Source organism: Doryrhamphus excisus, chromosome 6 (assembly GCF_030265055.1).
Source record: "Doryrhamphus excisus isolate RoL2022-K1 chromosome 6, RoL_Dexc_1.0, whole genome shotgun sequence".
Lineage (NCBI taxonomy): Eukaryota > Metazoa > Chordata > Actinopteri > Syngnathiformes > Syngnathidae > Doryrhamphus > Doryrhamphus excisus.
The window spans coordinates 15,677,884-15,698,880 of NC_080471.1; the positions used below are offsets into that span (position 1 = coordinate 15,677,884).

The following is a 20,997-nucleotide window of genomic DNA, read 5'->3' on the forward strand; positions in this document are numbered from 1 at the left end:
GCATTGTCTTGAGACACCCTACTCCTGATAAGAGATGATGCATGAGATTGGGTCCGCAAGTACGAGACGAGATTCTCACATTAATTTTAAGACAAATACAATGAAAAAATATGATTTCACAAACAAACTCTTTTATTTAACCACGGTTGCTGTGTGTGACTGGCCAATAACAGGGCGTGAAGAGTGAATACATAATCAGCAATTTCTTTAAATACAAATGCCGATAATGACGAAATTAACTCGTTTCATACTCGTATCCGGCAAAATGTCATTATCCATAGGGCTCATCCCTAGTATTAGACCAGCATTGCATGCCGATACTCGGAGCGTCATTCACCCCTGCCTCCGCAGCAGATAAATAACCTTGTATTTAATTCCCAAACATGCATGAAGCAAGAAACACTTCCCACTTTCAATACGCACCCCTTCTCATGTCGCTAAATTGTCAACACGGATCTCTTCTATATATGAAGTGGTACTGGTGATCGCTGGTGCTTGTAAAATTTGGCGCTCAGCCACATTTAACAACAGGAAAGAAAACCACTATGAGATTAAGGGTGCAAACAAATTCGAACATCTACATGTTTTGATCTGACAAATCTTAAGTACCTTTGATCAAATGTACATACTTGTACATGTAATTATTGGAGCTTCTGCTTGGACATTAAGGCTTCGGCAGCTGAAACTCAGATGGAAAATAAAGCCACACATCACTCACTGAATGCAATGGCTATAGTGAGCGTTAAGCACTTAATGTGCAGTTGCAATAGTGCCATGCACACTGTCACTTCCATATTACTTACATAATCATTCGTAGTCGGATAGAAGTAGTAGTAGTTCACAATCTGATTCTTCACGGTTGACATAACATGGTTAAACCCTGCAATTAAGCAATCAGTTTGGGGGTCCTTAGGATCCAGCTTCCCTATGACCCCAAGAGTTATAGTGAATGGAAAGAGAAATAAATTTTATTTACGTTATTTTCTTAGGTGAAGGAGTGGCTGTGTCTCACCTGCCAGATGCAGCGAGCTTTAGGTGCGAGCCACCCTACAGGAACTCCTAACAACTCTCAAGTTCCCATAAAAGACCTTACCAGCAGAGCTGAGCCTGAAAAGAAAGTGGCAATCGCACCTCAGAAACAACCAACAGCTGGAATTGCACAGCCTGCAACAGCTCAGTCTGCTAACAAGCCAGATGGTCAGAAAGACAGCAGTAGTGCTCCTGCTAAAAAGATACCACAAGATGACCACAAAACATCTGGCTTAAGCATATCACCAGACCAGACAAGAAAAACTGAACGCAAGCGGAGTATTGCTGCTACAGCACACCAGCAAGAATCAGGTGGCTTCTTTGGTTTTGGTGGCAGTAAAACCCAACCTGAAGCTGCGAAACCAGCAGAATCAGTGACAGGGAAAATGTTTGGCTTCGGATCATCTATTTTCAGCAGTGCATCCACTTTGATTACTTCTGCAGTTCAGGACCAGCCAAAAACCACTCCACCGGTCTCTCCCAAGATGTCCCCTGCAAAACAGAGTCCATCTCCTTCTGTACAGAAGAAGGGACAACAGATTAAGCCAGAACAAACACAACAGGCTTCATCTGAACAGGCCAAAGTGGACAAAAATTCATCTAAAAAAGATACCCAGTCCACATGTCCACTTTGTAAGGTTGACCTCAACATTGGCTCCAAAGAGCTTCCTAACTATGATAAATGCACCAACTGCAAGAGTACAGTCTGCAAGCAGTGTGGATTCAACCCTATGCCAAACGTATCAGAGGTAAGTAAAGTATTGTTTATGCCACAATGGATAATATAATCATAATGGACAAACTCAATATTCAGTACATTTGTTTTATAGAAAAAGGAGTGGCTGTGTCTGATGTGCCAGATGCAAAGAGCTCTCTCAACAACAGAAGCAGTAGAACCCCCATCTGTGAAACCTCAGTCATCACCCAACAAAGTGACTATACCAGCTGCTGCTAATCAAAATAAAGATATGATACCAACACAAAAAGGAGATATGGACAAAAATCAGAAAGGCAAAACTACACTAGTTGCATTAGAAAGGAATGAAGTTCCAACAAAAGAGATTAAACCCGGTTCACTTCCTGCTAAAGAAGTTCAAATCTCCACAGCAGCTCCAGTTGAAGAGAAGGCACCTGCAATTTCAAACACTGATAAACCTTTAATTGATCAAACACCTTCCAGCACAGATGTTGAATCTTCACTAAAGAATAAGAAGGCTCAAACTCTATCAACCTCACTTGCAGCAACAGAGGCATCTGGTAAAAAAGATCAGGCAGCAGAAGAAATTCAAAAGTCAGGAGACCAAGTAGCCTCGTCCGCTGATATAAAGCAGCCATCCAAATTCCAGAGCAAAGAGCCAAACCTTGTTGCCAAAGCTGCTCCCGCCACAGCACAGCCAACCAGAGGTACAGGAAGTTTAGTCAACATTGATGCTACAAAATCTCAGCAAGGGGTCTCCAAAACAGCCGAAGCAGTGACAGGAAAGATGATGGGATTTGGTTCAACCCTCTTTAGCTCAGCATCTTCTTTAGTAACGTCTGCCGTTCGTGAGGAATCACACATTACATCACCAGGGTCTCGTAAAATGTCTGCCCCGGCACAAAGCTCTGATAAAATGCCAGCATCTCAGATCCCACCGGTCAAGTCAAGCCCCGCTGTATCTAAAACCTCCACAAAGGATGTGAAGTCTGCCGATATTCAACAAAAAGCAATGGAGAAGATAGTGGACCAGCCTCAGCAGGTCAAGGCTTTGCCACCAGGAACGAAGAAATTGGACCAAGGTTCATCAGAACCTTTAAATTTAGAGGCTCCCCAAGTTGCTCCCCAAGCAACCGAGCTCAACTGTCCTCTTTGTAAGGTTGAATTTAATGTTGCTGACAAAGATCAAGCTAATTACAACTCCTGCACTGAATGTAAAACCACAGTCTGCAACAAATGTGGATTTAGTCCCATGCCGAATAAAGCAGAGGTAATCTATTGATAGTAATCTATCACAAAACTATTGAATCTGACACATTATATGAGTAATATTCCATGTTTTGTTTTTACAGGGGAAAGAATGGCTATGTCTCAACTGTCAGATGCAGAGAGCACTTGGTGCCTCTGAACCTCTTGGGCTTCCCCTGATAAAACCTCTATCTTCACCGAGCAAAGACATGACTCCTCCCACAACGGAGAAAGATACAGCTATGCTCACGAAGGAACCCATTCCTGTCGAGACTATCGAGATAGATACGACCATAGAGAGCAAATCCGCAGCCACTAGTGAGCCAACTGGGAAGGCAAACCTGGCAGCTACTGCTTTGCCTGAAAAAAGCATTCCTCTTGAAATCAAGAAGACAGATGTTGCATCTACTTCACCTGAAATTACTCCTAAAGGGCAACCTGGAATACCCCAGAAGCAACCTCCAGACACTACTGTAAGGGCTGTTCCCTCATCAGCACCAGAAGCAGGCAAAATAACCCCCCAACAGCCTGAAAAGGCTGTGAAATCTCCAGCCAAATCAATGCCACCAACAACCCAGCCTGCAAAGCAGGAGTCAGGGGGTTTCTTTGGCTTTGGTGGTCCTAAAACACAATCTGCCAAACCTGCTGAGTCAGTGACTGGAAAGATGTTTGGTTTTGGGTCATCTTTCTTGAATTCAGCATCCAATTTGATAACTTCAGCGGTTCAAGATGAAACAAAAACAACACCTCCTACGCCACGTAAAATGTCTATGCAGGCCTCTCCCAAAACGACACCGCCTGCATCTCCTAAAACAATACCTGCAAACCAAGACACTAAACCACCTGCAGTCCTGAAAACCGAGGAAGCAAAATTGGAAAAACCACTGGTGAAAACAACTCCCTCAACAACACAAGTGGATAAGTCTCCATCCATGCTTCCCAAAACACCAGTAGCACCTCCAAAACCAGCTCAGCCCCCCTGTCCACTCTGTAAGGTGGTACTGAACATGGATTCTAAAGATGCTCCCAACTTCAACACCTGCACAGAATGCAAAACTACTGTCTGCAACCAGTGTGGCTTCAATCCATTGCCCGGTGTCTCAGAGGTAAATTGGATAAATGTGTCAAATTATGTGTCTGTATTATCTTTGGAAAATCTGTGGTTGCTCATATATTAGTCCTAAAAACTGACCATTTCCTGTTTTTTTTAAGGTAAAGGAATGGCTTTGTCTGAACTGTCAGATGCAGAGGGCCCTCGGACTATCTGAAACTACTGGACATGCAGTAGTGAAACCTCAGCCCTCACCTACCAGGACAGGTCTTCCTCCTTCTGAACATGCTGTTGTTCAGCCAGAGAAGTCTTCATCAGTCAAAGAAGAGGGCGCTAAACCCGTGAATGAGGACTCACAGACATGTACAATGAAAAAGCCTGATTTATCGCAAGGTGTGGTGCCGAAGACAAAAGTCCCTGCGGTTGGTGATCAAGGAAAAGGCCAGGATGTGATTCCTACTGGAAAACCCCAAACCCAGGGAGAGATTTCTCAAACTCCAAAACCAGAAGTCAAGGCTGGTGTTGCAAAACCGGCAGATAGGAAACCAGTTCAGCAGCCTTTGAAATCTCCTGTCAAACATACACCACCACCAGCAGCTGCAGCTACTAAACAGGAGTCGGGCAGGCTCTTTGGATTTGGTGCTCCCAAAACACAACCAAAGGCAGCTGACACTGTCACTAGTAAAATGTTTGGATTTGGTTCCTCCATTTTTAGCTCAGCATCCACATTGATTACCTCTGCTATTCAAGATGAGCCCAATAGTACTCCAGTTTCTCCTAAGATGTCCCCTGCAAAGGAAAACAAAGATGCTCGAAAACCACAACTGCCTCAACAGACCAAACCTACCCCCTTGGCTCAGGTTAGAGCCCCGGAAACAAAAGTCACAGAAGGCCCCAAAGTGGACATTCCCAAATCCGATACACTGTCCACCTGTCCACTCTGTAAGGTTGAGCTCAATATGGCCTCCAAGGAACCACCTAATTACAACACATGTACTGAATGCAGGAGTGTTGTCTGTAGCCTCTGTGGATTTAACCCCATGCCGCATACTGGAGGGGTAAGTGCAATACTTGACTTGATCATTTTCACCCTTTTGTTCAGTGGGAATCCCTTAAAGGGGAACTGCATTTTTTTTTCATTCACAATCCTTATATGAAACATGAACACATATTTATTTCCCTTTTCTGTGCATAATAACTCACAAGAAAGTAGTTAATATCAGCTAGCTTACATTTCTGTCATTGGGACACACCTATTTCAACTATGAATCCCTCTAAAAATAACCTCTAACAACGTCACATCCTTTGATGTACATGCTGTGATCATGCATTAACACATACAGTGATGATAACATGTAACAGTTGCAGTATCTTGCCGTATTTTGATGATTTAAAACACTATCTAAACTTACGTATATTCTCTGCGCATTGATACACATACTTATGCTAGTTCTGTCAAAAACAGCAGCATAGATACAGCGACAACACTTGCAACACATGATGTCCGCTCTCATTGGAATGGCTGTGTCTTCCAGCACAAGACGTATGCCCTGGTCCTCAGGTAAAAAATGCTGACAGCAAACGAGCATCAAGGGAAAGAAATATGTGTTCATGTTTCACATAAGGATTGTGAATGATGAGCAAAATTTAAAAAAGTGCAGTTCCCCTTTAAAACTCAGTGATATATGGTATTAAAATACACAGGAAATGTGTAATGTGACATCTGTGACTAGGGAATGTGGCAAACACTTGTGCCTTTAATGTGTTTCGATGTTAAGTCTAGGTTATATGACATGACTGATGTGGCCATCCAAGTGCTGTCATTACATAACAGCTCATGTCTTCAGTAGGCCCGCGATACACAAAATGTATTACGGTTGTTGTGCAACAGCATTAGCGAGATGGGATCTGATGTTGCATCAGAGAATCAAGCGAGGCTGTTGTCAGAACCCGTGAGAGAGATTTGAGATGGAAATGTTGTGTGATATGCTCAATAATAAGTAGAGGTGAAGCAGATTATGTCAAAGTCAACATAGTACATTACATTAGAGCAGGAGGTACTTCCTTCCTCGGCCATCTGCTCTCAGTAGATCAGTGGCATCATGCAATTCTTGACTTTCTTCTTCATTGTATGTGGGCAGTCCACGTACTCTATGTACTGTAACTATGTACTGTAACTATGCTTTTGGTGCAGTTATTGGGTCGGATTACAATATTTTGTTTTAAGGCTGTAATGGGTCTGTGAAATTGCAAAAATGAAAACCGGGCGACATTTGCTTTTTACGTTTAACACGTGCATAAACTCTGAAGGTAAAGTAGCTATGTGGTATATGTTGATCAGGTTTTTTTTAATTCTTACTGATTTGTTTTGATTGGAGAGTGCAGATTTGTAACTTATCATTGTGATGGCATGTTGACAAAGTTGTTACAAATCTGGAAAGCTATCATCAAATAGCTCTGGGAAATTTGATATTGCAAGTATAGTGCACAGATTAGCATTCTGTCTGTTGATTGGTCCTTGTCTGGGTAACACTCATCAATGACATGCACAAGTACAAACTTTCAGATTCACGAATTTCTGTCAATTTGCTGGATGGTGACACACGACATTTGCCCTTCCGCCCAGGTTCCATTGAATGGAGTAGAGGCGATGTCGCCTCTTCTGCGTGGCATCCATTAATCAGACTGTGGGAGTTGTGCTTTAGTGTTTGTTAATGTAACCAAGCATTTTAGGTTAGCCGCTGACTTCACTCAAGTTGTGTGTGAATCAATAGGTACTCAAAAAGCTAGCTCACTTTGCAATAGTCAAACACAGCTGGAACTTTATGACATATAGATTTTGTGGCTTTGAAACTGGTTACCAGCCCATGCCTACTTAGTTTTGTCAAAGTCATTTGGCATCACCTGTTTGCATGTACAAATCTCTAGATCCTGGCCTATGATTTTTTAAAAGCGTTTCTCTAGGGAAAGAAATACTGTCTTATATTCTTGTCAATACGGTAATGGTTATCCTCAAGCACTACAAACTCTCTTAAATGGGATGTATAAATCAATATAGACTACTGCAGCACTTCGCTTTACACTGTCTCTTCTGGGGCAAACACAATTAAACTTTTCGGACTTAAGGCGAGCACAGACATTACAACTGATTATCACATCAACTGGCCTTTCCGCTTGTCGATCTTATAATTAACACAAGGCAATTACTATTTTCTATTGGTCAAAGCAAACGGATTTCATTTTGTGACACACAAAGCTTGACACACATGTGCTCTACTTATCACACCACGGCCACTTGCAAGCTTTTGATGGCATCAACTAAAGCCGAGTCAGAAGGGAAAATGGCTAGACATGTTGCTGGCACTCAGGTCTTTCATGCGTTTCATTTTTTATTCAGAGGTTCTATTACTGAAGCAATGTACTTGTATGTTGTATGTTGTAAAATAAAAAGACAAGCCATCCTGTCTATTTAGCCAAGCTGTGGCTGTTTTGATCAGCTTTGATGAGGGATACATTGTCCATCTTTGCCATCCCTACAACCCTGCGATCTCTGGTGTCCACAGCCAAGTGTCAATTACATAAGAAGCACATCTCTTTTAGCGTTACCCACTGATATACTTTTTGGAAGCATAAAAATGCTAAAATAAAAATTCTCTATTTTTGTTAATCAATAGAATAGCACAATGTGAATGGAAACTACTGTAACACTGTAGTGTACTAGTGGATTACACTTAACAGTTGTAAAGTACAAACGGAGTCGCTTGAGGTATGCTATAGCATAGCATTTGGACAAGCCAGCTTCATTTTGGAATAAGGTGCTCTGGACTGATGAAACTAAAATTGAGTGCCTACTTTTCTTTAAATAATTATTACTTTCTGTAAATTCTACAAACTTCATTTCATTTCTCATCTATCACTGTGTGTGATATGTGTGTGTATATAGTATAATATATTGAAAATATTGAAAATTATCAGGGGTGCCCAAACTTTTTCCCATCACTGTAACACCACCCATTTTTTAACTTGGAAAAAAACACACAAAAAAAGCCAGTGAAAAAAAAACATACTTGTGGAGTTCTTGCGCCAGATGCCTCTGGCAGAGGACGACCTCCACCGGCTTGCTGCCAAACGCTGCATGGATTTGAACATTAACTCAAGCACAGCCTTCACAGAGCAAGGGTGTGTTCTACAATCTCAATCTGGCACTGCTCAATGTTAGATCCCGGACTAACAAAAGTTTTGTGCTGAATGACTAACTATGGCTAACACAACACAGGTGTTTCCATTCCTCTGTGTTATTTTCTATTGCGTTGCCTGACTCACACCACAAGCTCTGCGTCACCACGAACCCCTCAACAGCAGCTCTTTTTTTCTGCTGCTTTTAATGCCTCTGCATTGAACTCCCCATCATTTAATATGAACATTGATGAAAGAGTCTGCCTCTTTGACTCCTACAGTAATATTCTTGACTCGATTACTCCATTCACAAATAGACATCCAGGCGGAGAGCCAAAGCTTAACAACACTACTTGTGCACTCACATTGGTTCTGTGCAGAGAGAAAATGGAAAGAAGATCAACTTCATGTTCCCTTGGGAATTTTAAGAAAATATAGCAAAAACTCAATATATGTGTAACCTTGTTTCATATACCTCCTTTTTCATGTTACAATGGAATACTTGCAGTTTTTATGAACTGAGTGGCTCTGTGGTCGATTTACCAATTACCATGGTTGTAGAATTCAACAGGTTCATGCTGTTTGGAAGCATTGTACTCAATTTACTTCAATTGGAAAGTGTATGGAATGCACTGTTTGACTTACATGGGCCACATGGTGGACGAGTGGTTTGCATGTTGACCACACAATCGGGCGATCTGGAAGATCTGTGTTTGGATCTCTGCTTGGGCATCTCTGTATGGACTTTGCATGTTTTCCATGTGTGTGGATTTTCTCTGGGCACTGTTTTACTCGCACATTCCAGCAGTCATAAATCCTTAGTGGAGTAACGGGTTTGAGCAGATGTAAAAAAAAAATAGTGACAGCAGCGGCTTTGACATACCACGGAGTCCAGTGGTTTGGGTAGAAGGTTGTGCATGCAAGCCTGCTCGACGGCTCCCTGTGATTAATAATCATGCTTTGTGTGTTTCTATTACAGAAGGAATGGCTATGTCTTAACTGCCATACACAAAAGGCTTTGGTGGGACAACTCGGAGACTCAGGAAAACTGCCTCAGCCTTCACCAGTAACAGCTCTACCAGAGACACCAGCCATACTTGCTATGAAAAAGGTGGAAATAAAACCTGCTCCTGCAAAAGCTGAGCCTGAAGCTGAAGTTGCAGAACAACCGACCACGCTTATACCAACCGCAACAACAAGGCCAACAACAAAGATAGACCCCATATTTAGCAAACCAGAAGCCACAGATGCAGCAACTCCAAAAGCTGAACTTGAGTCTGGACCAAATGTAGTCAAGGTTCCAACTGTTATCGAAGAAAAACAACAGTTAATTGAATCTACAGCAGAACCCATTAAATCACAGGTGGTCCCTGAACCTGAATTGGCCAGAACAGATGTAACAGTAGAAAGAACGGATTTGACAAAAGATGACTCAAGTGTGAAAGAAATTCCCAAAACTGAGCCCTCAAAACCCTCAGTTGAGTTTGCTACTGTTCCAGTGAATGAAACAAAACAACCTCTATCAGAGAGGATTGAAGTCAAGACAACGAATGTTGAAGACCAAATCAAACTGAGCGAGCCTGCAACATCTGTTCACAAGGCTGAAGTTCAGGAACAGTCACAAGAACCTGTGCTGGTCGCAACAGTCCCACAGTTGACACCAACTAAGAGCAATCAAGCGGTGGAAAAAATAGCTGATACCACCCTCTCCTCTGAGCACCAACCAGAGTCTACAAAGGAGCCAGATAAAATGTCAAAAGAAGCTGAGATACCGCAGATACCTTTCCATCCTGGTGGGATAGATAAATTGGAGAACACAGTTGTGTCTATGACAGCTACCAAGTCAGAAGATGATATTGAACCTCAAATTTTACCCATATCAGACAAACCGAATGACGACCAGGTGATATGCAGTTCAACTAAACATAATGTCGAAGAAGAACAGAGCCCGCAAGTTAAGGAGGTGGTTGAAGGTGGGAAAAGGCGCCTTAGTTTCCAGGCAATGGAAGAGAGCAGTGGAAGTGATTTCACACCTTCACCTGAGGTTCAAAGGAGGAGGCTGAAAGTGAGTGATGTGTCATCTATCAGTGAGGACATCCACACTGAAAGCGCTGACTCATCTATAGAAGATGAAGACCTAATCCGCAGTCAGATAATGGGTATGGGTGATGAAGAGGAAATGTCTCTTTCTGATGGTGAGAAAGAAAGGAAATTGTCCAATGAAAAAGTCGTCAAAAAGGCTGTGCTTGTTAATACCTGGATGAAACTGAAATCACTGTCTAGTGAAGGAAGCACGGACAATGAAGGAACTTTAGCATGGAAAAAATCCCCTCTCATGGCTAGTGCAGGAGATTCTGAAACACTCCCCAGCACAACTTTGAAGAAAGCAATTCCAGTCATCAGACAAAGGCAAAGCACTGATGAAGAGGTAGAGAGTCTCACTGAATCACTGTCAAAGGGGTCATCCAGTGTTCAAGCATCTAGCTTTACTCCAGGGTCATCACCTACATCTGCATCATCCCTGGAGGAGGACAGTGATAGCAGTCCAAGTCACAAAAGAATAAGTGGTGACAAACAGTATCACAAAGGTAAACACAGACATGCAACCCAGCCACTCCCCATCATTGAAGACTCATCTGAGGATGAGAAATCCCAGAAAGAAAACAATGAACTAAGTGTGCATGAGCTCTTGTCTCAGAGTGAAAGTCCTTCCTCAGCAGAGGATCTGAGACACGTCACTGTAATGGATGACACCAATAAAACATCAGGCTCTGAGCATTTGGTCGGTGTTGAAGAAGATCCAGAAACAAGACAAGCTGTACAAAGAGGGCGCAAACCTTCTCCAACTGTGATACCGTTCACCCTAGTTGAAGAAAATGAACCAGTTTCAAAATTATTAAAGAGCGCGGAAGAAGCATATGAGGAAATTATCCAGAAGGCCAAAGCTATTCCAGGCGATAGTCCTCCAGACGTTGAACCACTTTATGGAGGAATGGCAATAGAGGACTATCTCTATGAATCCTTGGTTGAGGATCCAGAGATTGCGATATGTGAATATCAAGACACTGAACCTAAACAGGACGACACCCCTGAACCTTTCAAGAAACTCAGGTCGCCAGAGGAGGTTTATGAAGAAATGATGGAAAAGAAGAGAGAATTGATGATGATAGAGCAAGAATTTCAACAGGCCCAGACTGCCATGGAATCTACACCTCCTTTAGGTGCTGAAACCTGTGTTGGAATTGAACCCACAGAAGAAATACCCTACACTGAAGAAATTGAGCCTTCTGCAGCAACTGACGCTTCTAGTGAGTTGCCAGTCAAGAAAAAGAAACGACCAGCCCCACCACGGCCTTCTGAGCCCCCCAAGCGTCCTGAGGTGACTGTTGTTCCAAGCACACCTTCTGGTTCTATAGGTTTTGTTCGACCCATGATTCCACTAGATCCTGCACTTAGAAAGGCCCTATTCCCCATACCTGACCTCAAGATTACTCAATGTTCATCAGGGGAAGAAGAGGATGACAGTCTTGCAGATGAGTATGGTGTTGGGATTTCTTCTGACATTACCCCAAGTGATGATTCTGAAACCAAAGAGAATCAATCGGTAAGCCCACCCTCTTCTGAGATGACAGAAACTGAACTGATTTCTGTCGTCTGTGAAATCCCAGAACCAAAACCTATTCCAACTCCAATATCAGCTCCAGAACTAACCACTACGCCTTCCCCTGTATCACCACTGTCCCCGCCAACTTCACCAGCCACACCAGATTCTAGCATTGCCTCGAATGCAACATCCTCATCCTCTTTCCAGGCTCAGACACCTTTATCGTCAGATTCAACTCCTCTTTGTACACCTACAGCTTCCTTCGTAACTCAATCCTCCCAAGAGAGCTTACCACCGTTGCCCGCTAAAATTGAAGCTTCTGGAGAAAGCTCTGCAGTCACTGTAATGATATCAGATGTGGTGTCTGACCCTTTCAAAGCTGAAACCATCACAATGGATGACGTTTCTATTGCTGTGGTCCCAATCGAAGCCCCAGTGGAGACTTCACCTGCTGTTGTTGAAATGCCTGACTTGGTTTCCTCTCCCTCTCAAATACCAATTGAGACTTCAGTGGTGGAGGTGTCAGCACCGAGTCAAAAACCTGTTTTTGTCACGGCCAAGCAACCGGCTCAATTTAGTGAAACACATGTTACCAGCAAAGTTCCAGTTTCAATTCAACCTACCTCTACTACTACTGTTGGTGCAGTATTACACGATGAACCGGTAATTGTCCAGATGCCTGACATGGTTTCAACTACGTCTCTAATCTTTACACAAACACCCATGACAGGCTCAGCAACCACAATCACAGCAACCCCAACCAAGGCCCAACACAATGTGGTAAACTCAGTCCCTGTTCAATCAGTTATGATCCCGACATCTGTTCCATCAACTACTATAGTCAAAAAGAAAGTTCCACCTCCTCCTCCCCCAAGATCTACTTCAGTTTCATTACCGGAGCATGACAAAGAGCAGCTACCGACAAGGGGCTCTTCATATGTTTCCGCGACTATAGCTCCCACCATGACTACAGGAGCCCCAGTTGTTGTCCAGACAATGCAGTCTGTTGTTGTGGATATACAGCCAAGAATGGAGGAGATGAAACCAGATGATGTGGCTGTACCTCAAGTAGTGACTCCAACAAGACCAGGCCATGTAGTCATCATAGTGCCAAGTGCGGAAAACATCTCTCGTCTTTACCATACTCCACAAAGCAGCACAATCTCTTCCACTGCATCTCAGGCACCAAGTATACAACCTATCATTACCACTACTGCCCTATCTAAAACAGCCGTGTCAGACAAATTCAAAGTAGATACATTACCATCTACTTCTGTGATAGCAGTGCCAATTGTCTCAGTTCCACCACGACCACCTAACCCTGCCATCAGAACTAATGTTGTAGAAACAGTAGAAATACCTGTATCTGAGACACCTACCCCACCTCCTTCCACTTTACCAAAGCCCACTATTTACCCAAAACCACAAATTCCCACAGCAATGACGGCTACTTCAGGAATGGTACAACAGTTTTCTGTTACAACAACTAGCTCTTGTCCTTCTCCAAAGGCTCCCCCACCAATACCACCTAAGCCTGTAATCATCCCAGCTGGACTGGTTTTCAGCCACAAACCAGGAGAAAGTGTCAAACCACCTCCTGTTGCGCCAAAAGCTGCAACACTGCCTCGGACAAAAGAACCTCCAAATGCCCTGTCACTTACCCTGACGAGACCGGTGGAGAGTAAGTCAGGGGCAACATCTCCAAAGTCACCTTTATCTCCAAGACATGCAAAGTGTTTGAAAACATATGTAGTGATAACTCTTCCATCTGAGCCTGGCTCACCAACAGAAGTAATAACTGTCCAGGCACCAATAAGACGAGGCTCCATCCCAACTACAAAAAGGCCAGGGGTACGAACAACGCCTTTGGAACAGAAATCACCCGGTGACACGTTTTCAGCACAGGCCCCAGTTCGGAGAGCTTCTGTCCCCACTGTGAGGCATCCACCCCCAATACCCATTGCATCAACTGTTCCATTGGAGCAAGTGACAGTGGTCTCGAAAGTGCCGTCTGGATCTGATCAGGAAACGCCAATTCAGGTCTATTGTGTACCAGATCCAATAAAGAAGCCATATATACCTGTGATAATGCAACACCAACAACCAGTGGGTCAGCCATTGCCACCACCTACACTAATGCAACAAAACACAACAAAGACATCAGAAATTATAAGTGAAACCACTGCAAGACCACAACCTGAACCAACAGTCACTCTTCCAAAGATGGCCTCAGATGGTGTGAAACTTTCAAAGGAGATGTCAGCTGAAGCACACGTTCCTGTGGCCCAAATACAAACACTGCCAACTCAGCCCCTATCACAATATGTAGTTATTCCACTACAGCCTGCAGTACCGTCTGATATACAAATTCCCAAAGAAAATACAGTTATCGTGCCCTCAACTGAAGTCGAAAAACAAGAAGAAATGGCAAGTCTCGTCACTGAGACAGCTCTAAGATCAGTTATAGCAATGAGTCAGCAGCTACCTCTTCAGCAGCAACCTATGGGACATGAAACAATGACTGACTCACTGACGTCTACTACTGAATTCAAGTCAGTTCAACAAAACGTGCAGCAAATACCTGCACAGCAACCATATTCTGTAGCTCAGGTGGGGACAGTCCTCGCAGAGAGAGAATCTCAAAATGATTATGTTGTTGCAATACCAGAAGTACAAATATTACCTCAGGTGTCTCAAGAGGTTGCTACAGCTCCTGCACAACTGACTCCGTTAACGAGGGAGAAGATAGCTGCAAATGCTGACGTGTTTCCCTCACCTGTTATAATGGAGACACAACATATAACTCTGCAACCAGACGGTCCTCCTATTACTTATATGCCTCATGTCTATGGAACTATTTCATCATCACCCATACCATGTTCAACACCCCCATTTGAAGTTACTACAATACAGCCAGATGCGACACAGGCCGTTGCAAGACAAGTACAGATGTCATCAGTGATACAGCCTCAAGTAGTGGCTTCAATGCCCACTGAAGTTTTTCTATCTGAGCAACCTTCAAGAGAAAGGAGAACATCTGTATCATCCATTGGAAATCAACCATGCAGCGTAGGTGAAATATTTACCGTTCCTACAGATTTGGAAATACCGGCTCAGGTTTTCAACACTGAGGGCATTGCTGCTGCAAGAAGGCAATCTTTAACCATGCAACAACCATTTGTAATAAACATACCAGCTGAAAAAGATGTCCCTCTCAATGTGTTTGATACTACCTGCAGAAAAGGTTCATATCCTTCAATCGAACAACCACAGCTATTAACATATTCATCAGAATATGATCACCCTCTGGAGATAATAACCACTGAGGCATACACAAGGAGAACCTCAATACCCGCTGTCCAGGACATTCCAACTGCTGGACCTGTTGCTCCAATCACCATCACTAAAATTCAGCGAGAGTCCATTGAGAGTCAAGAAATTCGAGGACAAGAGAAGGTTGTCTCCAGCATGAGTCGCAAGTACTCTTCTTCAGTTTCTGCCACAGGTCAGCCTGCTGAAATATTACCAAGCTTAGTGACTCAGGTAGTAACCACTGAGGTCCAGAGGACTACTGTGTCTGTTGTCCATGAAAGACTTCCACAGCATACAACACCTATAAAACCGGATGAAAGTAAATACCAAGCTCTACCTAAACAAAATAGTGGAATAATCTATCCTGGAGATGTTATGGATCTACGGACCATAAAAATTGGTGCAAAGATGACTGACCAAGGCATGGACCTGACTCCAGCTGAGTTATATAGACAGTCACCCAATGGCAGTGCTCGTCAAATTACGGCAGTACAACCTGAAATTGTAAATCTTAGCGCTGAGGTTATCCCAGCAACAACACTGTCTGTAGTAACTGATAGCATCACAATAGTCACATGCACAGCCACCATTGCTTCATATAGCAACCCTCCAGCAGAGAAACCTCTTGACTTGCAAGGGCCTGTCACATCATTACCACTGCCTCTCACCACATACAAACCATTCGAACCACTGGCACAGATTGTCTACAGACCTGTGGGAACCCTGCCTGTCGTCACCGTAGTAGCATCCGCAGCTCAAGACGTGCCAATTAATCTTTCTTTTGGATCACTAGCCAGAGGAGGGAAGCCATTGACTTCTGGTCCAACAGACATCAACATTGAGGCCATGTCTTTAGAGGCGACAGGGGCCATGGATCTGTCAAACTACAGACCAGTGAGAGCGATGGTAGCTTTATCTGGAACAAGTCCTGAAGTAATAACCACAGTTGTCGAAGATGATGGGGCACCAGTTGATCTTACTGCAGGTAGAAGGAGTGTATGCTGTGATGTTATCTACAAATTGCCATTTACTGGGAGCTGTAGAACACAGCCCCCCGTCACAACTCAGCCTGACAACCTTTTGAACTACAAAGCTGATCAGTATGACACTGCCGGACAATATGGCATCAGAGGGATCAATGGTGAAAAATCACCAATATCCGAGGCCAGTCTCAGAGACGTAGGGCTCCTTCCCTATGATCCTAATAAGGAATATGAATACCTCAATGGATCTACAGACGGAGCTATTGACCTCACTGCTACCAAACTCCCTTCTGGTGAGTACAACATAGTTCTGCTGCATGATCAAATATTTGATTTATTGAATGTAATTGTAATTGAGTTGTTTCTTATTTTGCATGCTGATGTACTTTTGGCTTTTATTATTTTAACTGTGTGTCATTTTTTCTTTTGTCTTCAAACAGATGCATGTGTGTGCCTCCGTGTACTCCCTCGATATTTTGGTTTTGCATCTTGCTAGACTTCAAATGACCTCAAATGCATGTGCACTGGGCATAATTTAAAGATTATTTGTAAAATTCCGTTTGCTACAGTATATTTAGTAAAAACTATACCCTTGACTTCTTGTGGCAGGTAAAGCTCTTGACTACACTAGAAAAGCTACCACAGCATTCCCTGGGATTGCTGGGACTGCTTCTTCATCTTCCCAGGATGCTCTTGCTGGGTTTGGTGTAAATAGTGCTCTAAGAACTTCAGATGGAATAGTGTACTCCTCTGTTTCTGCCCCAGTTCCATCAACATATGCGATTACCACCCAACCTGGCTCCATCTTTAGCACTACTTCAGTGCCTACGTCGACAATCCACAATCAGTCTGTGCCCCAACAATATAGTTTTATACCTGCCACAGACCAAGGCCAAATTATTCCTTATGACACAGTGCTACCAAAGGAGCTTCTACCCACAGCACTGGCTGACATCATAACAGGCTTCCCCGAAATGTATTCAGATACCACCCTGGAAGCACTGGCTGCTTCTTTGGATGCGCTAGCTTTGTCTCCAATATTCCCTGGCTTAGACAGCACCAAGATGGCTCAGTATCAGATGGAGAGGGAGTTTTTAGAGCTGGAGAAGCTAAAACAGCTGTGTCTTGCAGAGGAGTTAGAGTGGGAGAGACAAGAGATCCAGCGTTATCGTGAACAAGAGCAGCTGATGTTGCAACAAGAGCTTGAGGAGCTCCAGGCTTTGAAACAACAGCTTCTCCTGCAGCAAGAGGAAGAACACCATGCTCATATGATGGCCCAGCAGGAAACTTATGCCCAGCAAAAGGAGCAATTGCAGCAAATCCAGCAACTCCAGCTTCAACTTCAGCGGCAGTTAGATGAGCACTATGGTAACGTAGGCACTACAACAAACCTCCTTGAGGCCAAGTATGCTGGAGTTGGAGACAGTGGACAGTACTGGCCTGTTAAAGATGAGTCTACAGGTCCATCAACTGGAACACAGGAAAGTCACGACCAGAATAGAATGGCAAAAAATATTCAAGATGATCAGGACACAGGTAAAAAGATCATTGACAGCGGCGTGCAGACTGATGATGAAGACTCAGCAGAGAAGCAGCACATCGGAAGAAGGAAGAAAAATAAGAGAAACATTGATAGCTCAGCACAGACTGACGATGAAGACCAGGATGAATGGGATGCTCCCACAAAGGCTCGGCGGCGCTCTCGCAAGCACAGCAGTGAAGGAAAACATAGCTCTAAGGTTTCTAGCATTGCTATCCAGACAGTTGCTGAAATATCTGTTCAGACTGACCACTCTGGAAGCATCAAACGACCCAACGTCCAGATGGACACCAAGGTGGAAATAATCAAACACATCTCAGCTCCTGAAAACTCTCAGCGAGGTGGTAGTCTGAGCTGTCAGACAGATTCAGATAGAAGACACACACCCAATGAAATGGGTTACGGCACACACCTAACAACTGAAGCACCGGCTAGATCTAGAGGTTTCTATACTTCAGTGTCCCCCCTATCTCCTGAAAAATCACTTGGAGGACAGAGAATGCTGACTGCGGACCCAACCAGATTTTCCTCTGGCCCTCGGTTAAAGCCTGGTCAGAAGTTTCTATCTGAGCCTAAATCTCTGAGTCCTACAACAGAAGACAGGATGAGCGGATACTATGCAGATAGTTATTCCGTAAGTTATGCAGTTAATTGAAATTTTGGTTTGTATTTGAAATCTTGATTCGGTATTTGTTCAACCATGTACGTTAGGGGCGAGGCTCTCCCTCTGGCACAGGTAAGAAGGTCAAGCGGACACTTCCAGATCCACCTCCTGAGGATGACTCGCTGATGGGACGGTCAGGCTACAGCACCAACTCCGCCCGCCGCCGTCTTGCCCGCAGTACCACGATGGCTCGGGCGAAAATCCTACAGGATATTGACAAAGAGCTTGATCTGGTGGAGAGGGAATCTTCAAAACTACGCAAGAAACAGGCTGAACTAGATGAAGAGGAAAAGGAAATTGATGCCAAACTACGGTGAGATGCTGCAGATTTAACACGATTTAGAAAATTGTTTGTCTGTCATATTCCATTAAATAATCATCAGTGAATTTTTACCATTGCTGTTGTTCCTGTTATGGAATCATCCTTCCTAATCCATCTGCATGATGCTCACACTTACCTTGATAGCTTATGGGCTAAAAGGCTACCTTGACACCCCTCAGTGAGACTTCTTCAAACACACAAATAGTGAAAGGTATTATGGTGTGAGAACTCTGTTTTTGTTTGAAATGTTAAGATACATTTCACTGAATATGTCTTTATCACCGTAGGTACCTGGAGATGGGTATCAATCGGCGAAAGGAGGCCTTACTGAAAGAACGAGAGAAGAGGGAGAGGGCCTATCTCCAAGGGGTGGCGGAAGAAAGAGATTACATGTCAGACAGTGAGGTTAGCAACATTAGAGATGACAGGAGTGATGGCCTGGAGAGGCCGCGGACAGCACCCCAGTCTGAATTTGATCAGTTCATTCCCCCACAGACAGAAGCCGATTCCCAGTACAACACGCTCACGAGCCCCTACTCCCATTATGGCCAGTATGTTCCCCAGACTCAAACCACTAGCCATTATAGTCAACATAATCTGTATGAGCAGTCTGTTTACCACCAACAAGTATCACCTTACTCCACCTTATCCCTTCCCCATGGTCAAGATCAGTCTAGCAGCTACCAACATGCGCTGCTCTTACAAGGAAAGCAGCGTCAAACCAACCTGTCTGATTTAGAACCTAAGATCTCTACTAACTATGAGGTCATACGTAACCAGCCTCTAATTATTGTTCCGACTTCCTCAGAAAGTGGCTATGGGGTGGCTCATCTCGGAGGCAAGTATGGCAGCTTAGATTTAAGGCTAGGACTAGAGGAAAGGAGCATGGCCTCTAGTCCTATGTCAAGCATATCTGCAGATTCCTTCTATGCTGATATTGACCACCACAATGCCAGAAACTATGTGCTGATCGAGGACATTGGGGAACTCACCAAAGCCTCCACAGGGTTGGGTACCACTGGCTTGGGTTCTGGTTTTACCCTGCCTGATAAGGAATTGTCTAAGGCTGACAGACTACTTAGGGCAGCAGAAGTCAGACGCACAGAGGTACACCAACTTAATTTTTATTAACAATCAACTTTATATACACTTACCTTCTTTTCTGTTTGCCATTAAGATACTTTTTTCCCCTTTAGGTAGCAGATTTTTTAGGGCCGTCCCAAGTTCAAGGTTATGGTAAAGGAGAAGATGACACTATGGAAGAACCTTATGAGTTAAAGCTACTGAAGCAGCAGATCAAGCAAGAGTTCCGGCGAGGGACTGAGGGACTAGAGCATTTACCAGGCTTGGGACTTCCTCAGTATCTCCCAAGTGACAGCAGCTTTCGCCACTTCCCAAAAGGTGAAAAGTACAGCATTGGAAGGCTCACTCTGGAAAAACAGGCTGCAAAACAGCTCCCGGCTGCTGTACTTTACCAGAAACAGATGAAAAACAAAAAGGCTTTAATTGACCCAAAAGCCATCACTAAATTCTCCCCCATTCAGGAGAGGCGAGATTTGGAACCAGACTTTAGCAGCTACATGGGATCTGGAGCTTCTTCTGTGACCAATCTGGCTGCTAGGGCAAGGTTGCTTCAGGATGAGATTACATTTGGACTAAGGAAGAACTTATCAGAGCAGCAGAAATACTTGGGATCCTCACTGGGGGCTAATCTTGCTGGTTCTCTTGGACAGTCTCTCGGACTCGGTTCCACTATTAGGGCCACTGTCCAGGATGATGGCACCTACCCAAGTGGAAGCCGCTCCAGACCATCATCTCGTCCGTCTTCCCGGCCCTCCTCTGTCTATGGCTTGGATCTATCAATCAAACGGGATCTTTCCAGCTCCTCGCTGAGACTTAAAACAGAGGGGGATGTTTTAGATGCAGCATTTGCTCCCGGTGTGACCAGAGCAAAGCCCACCAGTTTGCCTATCAGCCAAAGTCGGGGCCGTATTCCAATTGTGGCTCAAAACTCAGAGGAGGAGAGCCCTCTCAGCCCTGTGGGGCAGCCTATGGGTATGGCTCGGGCTTCAGCGGGACCTCTCCCTCCAATTGCTGCCGACTCCAGGGACCAATTTGGATCTAGTCACTCTCTGCCGGAGGTTCAGCAACATATGAGGGAAGAATCTCGGACTTGCGGCTACGATCGAGATATTACATTCATCATGGATGACTTACAAGGTGCCATGTCGGACAGTGAAGGTAAATGGAACCAGAGACTATTGCAAGAACTTTACTGTGTGGACGTACTTGTCATGCATGCAACTGCTGAGTGATTTTACTGGTTTTGTGCTCTTCAGTCATCAGTACTCCAAACAGCAGTATTTTCCTT

The 20,997-nt window shown here is 44.0% G+C and overlaps 1 protein-coding gene across 9 annotated transcripts in view; it reads left to right on the top strand.

The window, feature by feature from the left end:
• pclob (piccolo presynaptic cytomatrix protein b) overlaps nucleotides 1–20,997 on the top strand; it is a 53,730-nt gene that overhangs the window by 11,603 nt on the left and 21,130 nt on the right. For 6 of the 9 annotated variants that reach the window (XM_058074986.1, XM_058074988.1, XM_058074987.1 and 3 more), the window contains exons 10-18: nucleotides 990–1,778; nucleotides 1,860–2,996; nucleotides 3,079–4,080; nucleotides 4,187–5,083; nucleotides 9,181–16,393; nucleotides 16,710–18,274; nucleotides 18,352–18,617; nucleotides 18,914–19,733; nucleotides 19,823–20,867. In XM_058074986.1, the coding sequence (XP_057930969.1) occupies nucleotides 990–1,778; nucleotides 1,860–2,996; nucleotides 3,079–4,080; nucleotides 4,187–5,083; nucleotides 9,181–16,393; nucleotides 16,710–18,274; nucleotides 18,352–18,617; nucleotides 18,914–19,733; nucleotides 19,823–20,867 (14,734 nt within the window). The remainder of the gene's footprint in view (nucleotides 1–989; nucleotides 1,779–1,859; nucleotides 2,997–3,078; nucleotides 4,081–4,186; nucleotides 5,084–9,180; nucleotides 16,394–16,709; nucleotides 18,275–18,351; nucleotides 18,618–18,913; nucleotides 19,734–19,822; nucleotides 20,868–20,997) is intronic. The other 3 variants (XR_009130115.1, XR_009130113.1, XR_009130114.1) reach the window with 1 other exon arrangement.